This window comes from Sminthopsis crassicaudata, chromosome 1, assembly GCF_048593235.1.
Source record: "Sminthopsis crassicaudata isolate SCR6 chromosome 1, ASM4859323v1, whole genome shotgun sequence".
Classification (NCBI taxonomy): domain Eukaryota; kingdom Metazoa; phylum Chordata; class Mammalia; order Dasyuromorphia; family Dasyuridae; genus Sminthopsis; species Sminthopsis crassicaudata.
Genome location: NC_133617.1, coordinates 47,358,307 through 47,370,385, shown reverse-complemented (window position 1 = coordinate 47,370,385; position 12,079 = coordinate 47,358,307). Strand labels below are relative to the sequence as shown.

General features: G+C 43.8%; 2 protein-coding genes across 2 annotated transcripts; one reads left to right on the top strand and one right to left on the bottom strand.

Moving 5' to 3' along the window:
* Window positions 1–2,390: 2,390 nt before the first annotated feature.
* NDUFA7 (NADH:ubiquinone oxidoreductase subunit A7) lies at window positions 2,391–11,044 on the bottom strand. Its single transcript, XM_074301553.1, has 4 exons — window positions 10,832–11,044; window positions 10,175–10,224; window positions 6,744–6,893; window positions 2,391–2,675 (listed from the first exon to the last, which is right to left on the bottom strand). The coding sequence occupies exons 1-4, from the start codon at window positions 11,042–11,044 to the stop codon at window positions 2,579–2,581; spliced, it is 510 nt and encodes a 169-aa protein (XP_074157654.1). The 3' UTR covers window positions 2,391–2,578.
* On the top strand, window positions 10,978–11,922 carry RPS28 (ribosomal protein S28). Its single transcript, XM_074301567.1, has 4 exons — window positions 10,978–11,103; window positions 11,284–11,331; window positions 11,412–11,543; window positions 11,864–11,922. The coding sequence occupies exons 1-3, from the start codon at window positions 11,065–11,067 to the stop codon at window positions 11,532–11,534; spliced, it is 210 nt and encodes a 69-aa protein (XP_074157668.1). The 5' UTR covers window positions 10,978–11,064; the 3' UTR covers window positions 11,535–11,543; window positions 11,864–11,922.
* Window positions 11,923–12,079: the final 157 nt, after the last annotated feature.

Sequence of the window (12,079 nt, the reverse complement as noted above, 5' to 3'; positions counted from 1 at the left end):
AGATGGCTCAGACCAGCAGGGCGCCCCTACCAAAGCCCCTTGAGGACAGAAATGCGCCGCCCCCTTTCTCCCGGGAAGGCTCAGAAGCACAAGGACAACAGAGTTTAGCAGACTGCACCACAGCCCACGCGAGATGAGGACCCCCCGAAACCGCCATGACTCCCCAATCTCACAGAGTGCTGGAATCATAAAATTAGCCCTCCCTCCACGCAGCCACCCGGCGGTCTCTCCCGCGAATTGGCCAGCGGGGCGGTGGCGGGGCTGGAAATGGCAACGGCTTGGGGCTTTCCGGGGTTTACTGGGGGGAGGGGAGGAGGTGGCGGTGCCAAGGCAGAGTCTTACCAGCTGCCTGACCCCGGGCACTAGCCAGCTCAGCCTCAGTTTCTCCAGTCCAATGCTCACCAAGAACTAGCAAGATGGTGGATGAGGCTTCAGCAGCTTTAAAATCCCACCCATATGTTGTCTATCACTACCATTGGCAGAGCTGGGTGGCCCACTTACCCGGTCTATCATTGAATCCCTTTACCCGGGTTTGCTCATTTGTAGCGTGGGAAAGTAACAGCTCCTGTGTCCCAGGGTGGAAGGAGAGGCCGGCCCAGAATGGAACCACTCACTCCAAATTCTTCAGGAGCTCTCTTGCCTTTACATACAAACTCCTAATCTTGGCATTTAAACCACCTTTGCCAGTACATTTAGGCACTAAAGCACAATAGACATTTATTAAACCTACTCTGGGCCAGACACAATACACTGACCCTGCAGATTATCTTGTTCTTTCCCCATGGAAGCAGGCTGGTCTTTGCTGCTTGTCCGAATACCGGGTATCAAACCAAACAGTGGTCAGAGATCAATCAACGTTCTATGTCTTCTCTCCGTCCCTTCATGTTGGATGCCCAGAATATACTTGCTGGCTTATCCACTTCTTCGAATCCTAATCCAAGCAGAACTCCCATCAAAGCCTAATTCAAAAGACGTCCTCTCAAGAAACTCTTCCTAAACCCTCGATCCAGTTGTTTGTAGTCCTTTCAAAGTTACTTTGTAGCTCCTCCAACTTGCCCCCTCAGGTAAGTTCCTTGAGGGCAGGTACTGATTTTCCCTTTGTCTTTATACCCCCCCCATCACACCGCCACACATACTAGACATTTAGTCAATGAATACTAACAGTATAGCTATTAATTGTGCAGTTACTATCAGGTAGGAATCTTCAAAATGTTTACTCAAGGGCTTGAATATTACTTTTCCAGTTCAGCCATGTACATGACAGCTCCAACAAATGGCCATCCCAAGCTCCACCTGACAACTCCAGAGACGGTGACCTCTCCAACTTTATAAGATCATCTAATTTCTGAACCACTCTTTATAATGAGTTGCACTTTGTCACCACACAGGTTTCCCCTGATCCTAGCTCCACCCTCTGGGGCCAAGGAGTAAATCTGTTCCCTTTTTTCTATGACAGCTCTTGAGAAGTAAGAACAATGCTACTCACACATTCCCATACATCTTTTTAGGTTAAATAGTGCAGGATCTTCAACTAATCTTTGTATGCTATCTTTTGAATTTCCACAAACCTCCAAAGCTATCTTCTGAATATGTTCCACTTGCAACTCAATTCAACAAACATTAGCATTTTTTTTAGTCTGGACTTGTCTCATTAGTGACAGAGGAACCTATCTTCCTCCTCTAAAAACCTCAGTTTTGCCCATCTCATGAGAGTGTGATGAGGTTCAAGTGAGAAAGTGACAGAGCATTTTGAAAGCCCCTAAGAAGTATTTTCTATGATGATGATGAGAAAGAGAAGAAAAAAAAAAAATTCTTACCTATCTACCACTGACTCATTAAAAACAGGCAAAGAAATGCAGTTAAAAAAAAACAAAACTAAACTAAACTCTAGATTAAGAGTCAGGAAGTTTGGGTTCTGGTGCTGGTCATGCTACCGACCCCTCCGAATTAAGGGAAGGCCTTGAACAAGTCTTTCCCCTTAGCCTACAGCTCAAGTTTCTCAAAAAAAAAAAAAAAAGAGCATCTCATTTGAATTAGATGCTCTCTTCTGGACTTCTAGTGCTGACATAACCACGGCTAATACTGACATCACATTAACGTACAAAATACTTAGCAACTATTATCTCATTTGATCCTTGCCATACCCTGGAGAGATAAGCCCCACTGTATGGATGAGGAAATTTCAGCTGGGAAAGTTTAAATGAGGTCACACAGGTCACACAGCTGGGAGTTCCAGAATTCAGTTCAATTTTTCAGACTCCCAAGTCCACATTCTAGCCGGGGCCACCCACAATCTTCAGAGATGACAATTCCCATAGAATAGGTAACAGTCTTTATCCTCAAATTCAAGCAATGAATCCCCCAAATAAAAATGCAAAGAATATTGGGAGTTCAGTGTATTTGTCATGTATTAGGATACATGTTTCTCCCCAAATTCCCTACCCCCAAGATAAAATATAATGATGCAAAGTTGTCTGTATGATTCTCTATGATGCCTCTGCAGAAGAGCTGATGCCTTCAAGTCAGTCCCCCAAATCACAATCTCTCAGCACCTGTATGTCCATCTTCCAGATCCATTTCACAAGTAGGGTTGATCCTTTGACAGTTCCCACTTTTTCATGGGAGGTCCTGGTATCACTGGCTTTTTCCCAGTAGTTGCCACAGCCTCAGTTGAGCTAAAGAAAGAAGAGAGGTTTAGGGAAGGCCTAATTTAGAATTTTTTAAAACCCAGCACACAAAAGAAATCATATGTGGATCATATGATCCATATATCAGCTTTTGAGATTTCTACTTCTGGAACAGGAAGTACAATCACTAAATTCAATTCAATGTATTTTTATTTTTATTTATTATTTTTTTTCTGAGGCTGGGGTTAAGTGACTTGCCCAGGGTCACACAGCTAGAAGTGTTAAGTGTGGGAGAGTGAATTTGAATTTGGGTCCTGAATTCAGGGCTGGTGCTCTATCCACTGCGCCACCTAGCTGCCCCCAACATATTTTTACTAGTCTTCCTTTGTGGGAGAAAAAAAACTGATCAATGCTAAGAGAGTGCTAGAGGCTAGATGAGACATAACAAATTTCTTTGTCCTTAAGACAACTTACATACACACAATGCAATAATCAAGGCCTATAGGAATCTAGCATTTGATAAACTCCCAAACTCCAGATTCTGGAATAAGAATTCATTATCTGACAAAAATTCCTGGGAAAACTGGAAAAATAATGCCAGAAACTTGGTTTAGACCTACATCTCACACTCCATATGAAAATAAGGTAAAAATGGATACATGATTTGGCCATAAAGGATGATACCATAACAAATTAGGAGAACAAGGGATAATTTACCTATTGGGTCTTTGGAGAAGGGAAGAATTTATGACCAAGGAAGAATTAGAGAACATTATGAAAGATGAAATGGACAACTTTTGATTTCATTAAATTGAAAAGTTTTTGCACAAACAAAACTAACAGAAACAATATTAAAAGGAAAGTGTAAAGCTGGGAAAAAATCTTTACAGCCAGTATTTCGGATAAAGGTCTAATTTCTAAAGTATACAAAGAACTGTGTCAAATTCATAAGAATACAAATCATTCTCCAGTTGATAAATGGTCAAGAAATATGAACATTTTTAGATGGCAAAATTAAAGTCATCTACAACTATATGAAAAAATTTTCTAAATCACTATTAGAAAAATGCAAATTAAAACAACTCTGAGGTACCACCTCACTCCTTTCGGATTGGCTAAGATGACAGGAAAAGATAATGATAAATGTTAGAGGAGATGTAGAACTGGGACACTAATGCATTTTAGTGGAGTTGTGAAATAATTCAACAATTCTGGAGAACAATCTGGAACTATGCCCAAAGGGCTATAAAACTCTGCATACCCTTTGACTCAGCAGTGCCATTACTGGGTCTGTATCCCAAGGAAATCATAAAGGAGGGAAAAGGCCCCACATGTGCAAAAATGTGTGTAGTTGCTCTTTCTGTGGTAACAAAGAATTGGAAAATGAGTAGATATCCATCAATTGGGGAATGGCTGAACAAGTTGTGGGATATGAAGGTAGTGGAATATTATTGCTCTATGCAAAATAATGAACAAGCTGATTTTAGAAAGGTCTGGAAAGATTTACATGAACTGATGCTGAACAGAACAAATAGAACCAAAAATACCTTGTATACAATAACAGCAAGAATGTGCAATGATCAAGTAACTATGAAAGACTTAGTTCTTCTCAGTGGTTCAGTGATACAAACCAATCCCAATAGATTTTGGACAGAAAATGCCATCTGTGTCCAGAAAAAAAAATTAAACAGACTGAATGTAAATCAACACATGCTACATTTACTTCTTCTTTTTTTTTTTTTTTAAATCCCTACCATGGTTTTTCCCTTTTTTCTCTGATTTTTGTCTATCAACATGATTCATAAAGCAATGTGTGTTAAAAAAAAAAAGTTATGAAACTGGAAAAAAAGAGAAACTGAGGTTGGAGTGGGAGGGACTTTCTACTTTCATAAACAGAGTTAACTGAAGCAGCTGAGCATGGTGGAAAAGTGATATCTTAAAATAATACATTATGTGACCCAATACCATTGTGAGTTGGTATGCTCCAACCTGTGTAAAAAGAAGGGTCAAATTTCATGTTTTTACCATATTACCTAGGTTACGGATTATTAAAAAATAGTTACTAAAAAGGTTGGATGAGTAGGGTGGGATTACATTATGGAAAAACCAGGCAAGGACGTGCCAGCCTTTTTTCTAAGCTACTGATTGGTCACTTTCAATATAGGCATCTTGCCATGTAGAGAAGGATTCTACACTAGCTGATTAAAGAAAAAAAAGGTCTCCAGGAGTCAGCATCACAGCCTCCCTTGAGGGAAAATGGTACAATACAGTTTAAAAAAAAAAAGAAAAAAGAAAAAAATAGAAAAAATGCTCTAAATTACTATTAGAGAAATGAAAATTAAAACAATACACTGAGGTACTATTTCACACTCAGATTGGCTAAGATAACAGAAAAAGATGATAAATGTGGAGGGGATGTGGGAAAATTGGAACACTAATTGTTATAGCTGTGAAACCATCCAACCATTCTGGAAAGCAATATGAAACTGCCCAAAGGGATATCAAACAGTGCATACTCTGATCCAGCACTATTACTACTACAGAGGCACATGCAAAAATGTTTTATAGAAATTCTTTTTGTAATGGGAAATGACTGAATAAGTTATAATATATGAATTTAATGGAATATTATCGTTCTGTAAGAAATAAGCAGACCGATTTCAGAAAAGTCTGGAGAGACTTACATAAACCGAGGTTAAGTGAAGTAAGTAGAATCAAGAGAACATTGTGCATAGGAACAAGATTATGTGATGATCAACTATGATAGACTTGGCTCTTTTCAACAATGAAATGACTCAAGGCTACTTCCAATAGACTTAGGATGGAAAGTAATATCAGCATCTAGATTGAGGACTGAATGTGGATCAAAGCATACTATCTCCACTTTTGTTTTTGTTTTTTTTCCTTGTCTTTTTTCCCCTTTTTGGTATCATTTTCCTTACACAACATGATAAATATGGAAATGTTTAAATTATCAGCTTATTTGCTTCTTGGGATGGGGGAAGATAAGGGAGGGAGAGAGAAAAATTTGGAAAATAAATGTTGAAAACTATGTTTATATGTATTTGGAAAAATAAAGTATTGATTTTTTTTTTTTTTTTTAAAGTACTAGAATATAAAGCCCTGGCTCTTCCAATAAGTTAGCATGAGCACTTTTCCCTCTCTCCTGGCCTCACATTAGGGAATCTCAGGATGGAAGTATCTTAGCATACTTTCTTGAAAAGTAGGGATAATAATCTCACAGAGTCACATTGAGGATTCAAATCATCAGACAGTTAATACCGAGTCAAACGAGGGGTAAAAGGATTTTGAAAACAATGAGGCACTCTATGAAATGAAAAAGCTAGTTTGATAACTCTAAAGATCCTCAGAGACCACCTAAGCTAACTCATGCCAGAAAAAGGATACCTAGAGAAGTAGTAACTCTACCTCTGCTCAAAGACTTCTAATGAGGGAAGGACCTAGCTCCCAAAGCAGTCCTTTCCATTTAAAAACAGCTGTAATGATTCAGAAATTCTTCTTAGCATTAAGGCTGAATCTGCCTCCTAGCAACTTCTACCCCATATCCCCAGTTTTACACTATGAGGTTAAGTAGAATTATTATCTTGTTATCACATAACGCTTTTGCAATCCCTAAGACAGTTATGAAGGCCCCGATGTGTATTCTTTTCTCCAAGCCAAACATCTGTTTCTTCAACTGATACTTGTGCAGTATGATACTGGCACACAATAGCATGAATAAAAGTGAAGAGAAAAAGTGAAAAACTGGTCTACTTGAAAGAGGTCAGAGAAGCTAATATGGGCAAATAGTGTTACATTATGAGAGTTTTAAAAATCAGGGACCTGGCAAATTTCAGTTCATACACATGAATTCTGGGGTAGGAAAGGGAACCTATGGCATAAGAGAATGCTGGAATCCTACTCACTCCACTCCTGCATAATTCTGGACACCTCGACCTCAATAAACCTCATTGTCCTCATTGAGGAAATAAGAACAATACAAACTCCCTCACAGGGTTGTGAGGATCAAGTGTTTTGTAAATCTTGAAGCAATGTGCCAATATGAGCCAAGGAGAGAACCTAGGAAGGGTCATCTAGTTCTGAGAAAAGACTTACCTCTTACTAGTGAGACCGGACTCTAAAACTTTCACAGTAGACATTACGATTGAAGGAGGAGAGGCTTGCCGACGTCCATCACGAGTACAATAGTAATTGTTTGAAAACTTATGGCTAGGACCTACTGGCAGTTTAGGAGGTGGCTGAGTTCTAAAGAAAATATAATTTAATTGTTAGTTATAATCTCCTGTGCTAGCAATGGTCCTCACATGTGTAGATGTTAAATCCCATGTCCCTACAATTTAAAAATATTAATAAACATATATTTAGCATCTACTATAGTCTAGGTATTTTGCTAAGGTATCTTTTCTCAATTTATCCTCAGAACAATCCCGGTTGGTATGTACTATTATCCTTATTTTACAGATGAGAAGACAAGGCAAACTGCTGTTAGGTGACTTGTCCAGGACCACAAAGCTGGTAGGCTCTACCCAACGTGTCACTTCAGTGCCTTGGACAGCCTGACAGATAAGGCAAAATATAGGACAACATCTGACTCACTGCACAACAAAGTCATCAAGAGCTACATGTTCTTTATTGTTCTTGCTAACCAGCTCAGCGGGCTTTCTTCTGCTTGAAGAGGCTTGTAGACAATGTTTCAAGTTCAAAGGATCCTGAGACAGCCCCCAGTCCCTTCATACTGAGCCCCAAATCTGTCCCTGTAGCTTCTGCCCCCCTAAGCCTAATTAGCTCTCTGAAGCCAACCCAAACACATTCTGGCCCTCTTCTCCACAAGAGCCTTCAAGGACTTGAAACAAAGAAAAGTCCTCAAAATTCCCAGCTCTTCCCATGTCCCTTCACATGACAAGTCTCTGGTTTCACTCGTATGTCCTCTAACTCCAATATCCCGCCTAAAATGTGTTGCCTGAAAGTGAACACACAACATCAAACCTTGAATCCCAAGCACTCTGACTCAGGAAATCAGGTGCTTTGGCAAAGTTCTCATATTCTCTCCATTGAGGACGTTTATGAATTATTTTCTCATTTGATTTTTTTGAACAGGTATTATCCCCATTTTCCAGATGAAGAAACTGAGCTCAGAAGACTTCAGTGCCTACCTCCTCCTAGTCCAGTGTTCTTGGTAGTGAATGTGGTAGACAGAAAATAAAAACGAACCAAAACCTTCATAGCAAACTATAAAATGTCTTCCGATCCAGAGCTAGAAGGACCTTAAGACATCACCCAACCCAGCTCCTTCATTTTCCTGGTGAATCTTCTCTAATGATGACAGCTAGCATTAATGTGGTGCTCTAAACTTTGCAAAGAACTTTTTACTATTACTGTCTTATGAACTTTACAGAAAAGGAAACTGAAGCAGGAATGAAGTGACTTGTGCTGGTCATACAGCTAGCAAGTCTCTGAGGTAAGATTTGAATCCACATCATTCTGCCTTGAGGAGTAAGAACAGCATTTATATGCTGCTTTAAGGTTGCAAAGAGCTTACAAATACATTTGGTACTTAAAACAACTCTACCATGTAGGTGCTATTATCAACATCATCATTTTACAATTGGGAAAATGAGGCACAGAAGGGAAGTGACTTCTCTAGGATCATAAAGCTATTGTCCAAGGCTGGACTTGAACCCAAGTCCTGCTGGCTCAAGATCTAACATTCTATCCACTTTGCTACATCAGGAAATCCTTGAACTCTGGGAGTAGGTAATGCTCAAGATCATCTAAGAAAAGCAACCAAGATTCAAAACAAGTCTTTTCATGAAAAATTCAATTTTTGTGCTTCCTTTTCCAAGCTATTGATTGTCTCTTGTATAATTCTTATGTCTTTTCCCAATTTTTCTTCTATCTCTTTGGTAATTTTTAAAATCTTTTTTGAGCTCTTCCAAAAGGACTTTTTGAGCTTGAGACCAAATCATTTTCTCCTTTGAAGCTTCACATGTAGATATTTTTCCATTTCTGTCACTTAAGTTTGTGTTTTGATGGCTTTCTTACCTTTTTTTTTTTTTAAGCATATTTCATGAGTTTTAAAGTTGAGCTCAGCTCCTGGGCACAGGGGGGCACTGTTCTAAGCTTCTTAAACTGGGGGTCAGAGGCCTGGCTTTCCACACTGAGGCCAGCTCATCCACTGCACTAAGGTGGTCCAGCACCATGTCTGCTGTCGTGCTAGGGTTCCAAGGCTGGCAAATGACCTTCTGCACTGAGGCTGGGGGCCTGAATGCTGGCCTGCTGCTTACCTGTGCTGTGTCTCCTTCACCCAAATGAAGCAGCTACTTTTTTGAAGTCCGAGTACTTTATCTAAAGCTAGAACATGGTTTCACTCCAACCTTTTGTGGGTTCTGTCACTCCAGAATCTTTTAGAGGCTTGATTCAATATTGTTTCCAAGGAAAACTGGGAAGAACTCAAGCAACTTTCTGGCTTCTCTAGGCCATTGGCTCTCCCACCGTATACTTTTCCGTTATACTGACCTGTCCTCTCCTTCCCTGTAGCTGGGAGCTTCAAATAGGAAATTATGCTGCATTTTGATATTTTAATTTTTTTTCTTTTAAACATCAAAGTGTCCACGAAGGAACCTTCTTACCATATAAACAGAAAACATCTTAGTGAACATTTGAGGCTGTTTTTACTAAGACAAATGTTTTGTAATCAGTACACACAAGACAACACAAGCCGACAAATGTATTCTCTGCATCTCAATTCAGTGACCACAGAGCGGAACGCCTAAAGAGCAGCAGCTCCGGTCAGGGTCCGTCTTCGATGCTCAGTTCTCATATGTAAAGTGCGGGGCTGGGACCTGAGGTCTCTGACATTTCCACCTCTACATGTATAAGTTTATAAGTTATTCTGTATAGACACAACTTTGCAATCTCTCTTCCTTTCTTCTACTCTCCTAAATTATCTCAAATCATGCACAGAACATTCTCAAAAACTTGAATGAGAAGTTATAAGCTAATTTTAATTATTTTTTTACTTTATTTCAAATTAAATTCAGAAAGCTAAAAGGGAGAGCTGGATTTAAGAATTCCCAACCAAAGCACAATCCTATTTCAAAGCTGTAAGCCCCGAGCCTGAGCTGCATTTTTAATGTCCCTAAATTCCTAGACTCTATCATCTTCCTAAGAGGCAACTAGAGCAATTAAATAATAAACATTTATTGAGCGCCCACTAGATGCTAATGGAGCTTTGTTTAAGCCCTAATAAACCACTGTCACCTGGTTCTCTTTATTGCATCTAATCAGTAGTTTGTGAGTTCTAGCTCCTTCAGGTTAAGGTACTTTCAGCTGAGTCTTTTAGTCACCGTCCGTCTCCTTTACAGAACAAATACAAGCGCACAGAAGATGGGGGAGGGGAGGGATGTACGGAATCGTCCTTCCGGCCCTTTCTCCCCCTCTCCCCTCCAGTCTAGCTCTAGGGCAAGTTTCCCACGGACAAGGACAAAGCGGGGAGTGATGGGAAGGGAGAGGAGAGATCTGCTCACCTCTTGGCTATCTCCTGATAACGTAACTGCAACTTAGCCTGGAGGTTGTGCTGTGAAGAAGAGAAAAAGATGAGAACTTGGGGTGGCCCAGCAGGGGGCGGGGGCTCGAGGCCCCGGGACTCCCCGGGGATTAATGAGGACTCGGGCACAGTCGGGGCGAAGCTGTCCGTATCACGGGAGGGGGCGGGGCGAGTCAGAAAGCTGGAGGAAAGGGCCGAGGGGGGGCTCGGGTAAGTCCGGAGGAATAAGCCCACCCCCATCACGGGCAGAAGCCCAGAACAGCCCGCAGTCCTGCCAGGGGAGGGAGCCGGGTCTAGGACTGCGCCTGGGGGGTGGGAACAGTGACAGAGGCGAGGGGTTAGAGGTGGGGGAGACATGGGAGAAATAAGGGTCCCGGGCAGGAGTCATCGGTAGGGGCAGGAACCGGGGCTCAGGAGGAAGGGTTAGAGACCAAGGTGAGAGACTGGGGGCAGCGGGAGGGTCACAGATGGGAAAGACCTAAGAAGCAGGGGACAGGGTTATAGATCAGAGGGCAAAGGTCAAGGTAAAGCACAAGATGAGGGGAGAGGGAGGATTCACAGGATGTCAGTCAGTCAGTCAGTTCTTCGTCCCCAGCGTCATCAGATCAAGCCCTCGTCCCAAGGGTCGTCCTCGCACCCCGGAGGCTGAATTCCGGAGCCACTGGATGAAGCCAGTGGCCGACGCCATCTTGGGTCCGGAGTGAAGGGCAACAACAGAAGCCGCAAAGGCCGTTGGGTAGGCAGGGAAGGAACGCGAGTGCCGTGATCTCGCGAGTTCCGGAGGCGGGGCTTCAGGAAGCGTATAAAGAGGCGCCAGGGCCCACGTGACTCTCTCTCGTCTCTCTCCCATCTTCCTTGGCCGCCGCCATCATGGACACAGGCCGCGTGCAGCCTATCAAGCTGGCTCGGGTGAGGCGCAGATGCCGGGACGGGAGTTTGGGGTGCAGGAGAGAAGGACGAGGAGCGGCTGCGTGGTCCGGGCCGGGACCCCGAGCCGCTCCAGGGGCCGGAAAGAGGGAGCGGGGAGGGGGGGGTAAGAAGGAGTGGGTGGGCGGCCCCGGCCTCACGCTCCTCTCCGTCCGTCCCCAGGTCACCAAGGTGCTGGGCAGGACCGGTTCTCAGGGCCAGTGCACGCAGGTAAGCTCGCGGCCGCGTCCCCCCTCTCTGGGCCCGGGCTCCTCCGCCCGCCCGCGCCTCACTCCCTCTGCCCCGTGCAGGTGCGCGTGGAGTTCATGGACGACACGAGCCGCTCCATCATCCGCAACGTGAAGGGCCCCGTGCGGGAGGGGGACGTGCTGACGCTGCTGGAGTCCGAGCGAGAGGCCCGGAGGCTGCGGTGAGGCCGAGCGGTGAGTGTCTGAGTGTCCGCCGGCAGCTGGGGGGAGGGCCGGGACGGGAGCTCCCTCCTAGCTACCCCGCTCCGGCCCGGAGGCTTCTCTGGTCTGAGCTACGGAGGACCCCGAGCCGGGAGTCAGACCCAGGGAAGGGGGAGGGGGACCCTGAGCCGCCAGCCAGACCGGGGGAAGGACCCCGAGCCGCCAGCCAGCCCCCGGGGAGGCGGTACCGCCTGAGAGAGCTCTGCTTGGGCCGGGCTTTTGGGACAACGGGAAATGCTAGGAACCGGAGCCCCTCAACCCGCCCCGGCGCCTGACCCTGCCCTTATTTTCAGGTGGAGGCCGCCGCTCACAGGAGCACTGCTGAGGATGTAAAATAAAGCGTTTTGTCTAAGCTGCCGAGTCGTGTGACTTTTCCTAAAAGTGGGTGGGTCCGGGAGACCCTGACTTATCCCCCAGCTACCCGGCGGCTTAAATAGAAGGGGGGAGGGGGGACAGGTCCCCTTGCGAGCTTAGTGTGGCTCAGGTGTTCTTCCATAACCCTTCTCTCC

Coding starts and splice junctions, on each gene's coding strand:
- NDUFA7 (XM_074301553.1), bottom strand. CDS start 11,044: ATGGGAGAGAGACGAGAGAGAGTCACGTGGGCCCTGGCGCCTCTTTAT. Junction 10,225..10,831: donor TCCGGAATTCAGCCTCCGGG/GTGCGAGGACGA, acceptor TCTTCTTCACAG/CACAACCTCCAGGCTAAGTT. Junction 2,676..6,743: donor TCCGGTCTCACTAGTAAGAG/GTAAGTCTTTTC, acceptor TTCTTTCTTTAG/CTCAACTGAGGCTGTGGCAA.
- RPS28 (XM_074301567.1), top strand. CDS start 11,065: ATGGACACAGGCCGCGTGCAGCCTATCAAGCTGGCTCGG. Junction 11,104..11,283: donor AGCCTATCAAGCTGGCTCGG/GTGAGGCGCAGA, acceptor GTCCGTCCCCAG/GTCACCAAGGTGCTGGGCAG. Junction 11,332..11,411: donor CTCAGGGCCAGTGCACGCAG/GTAAGCTCGCGG, acceptor TGCCCCGTGCAG/GTGCGCGTGGAGTTCATGGA.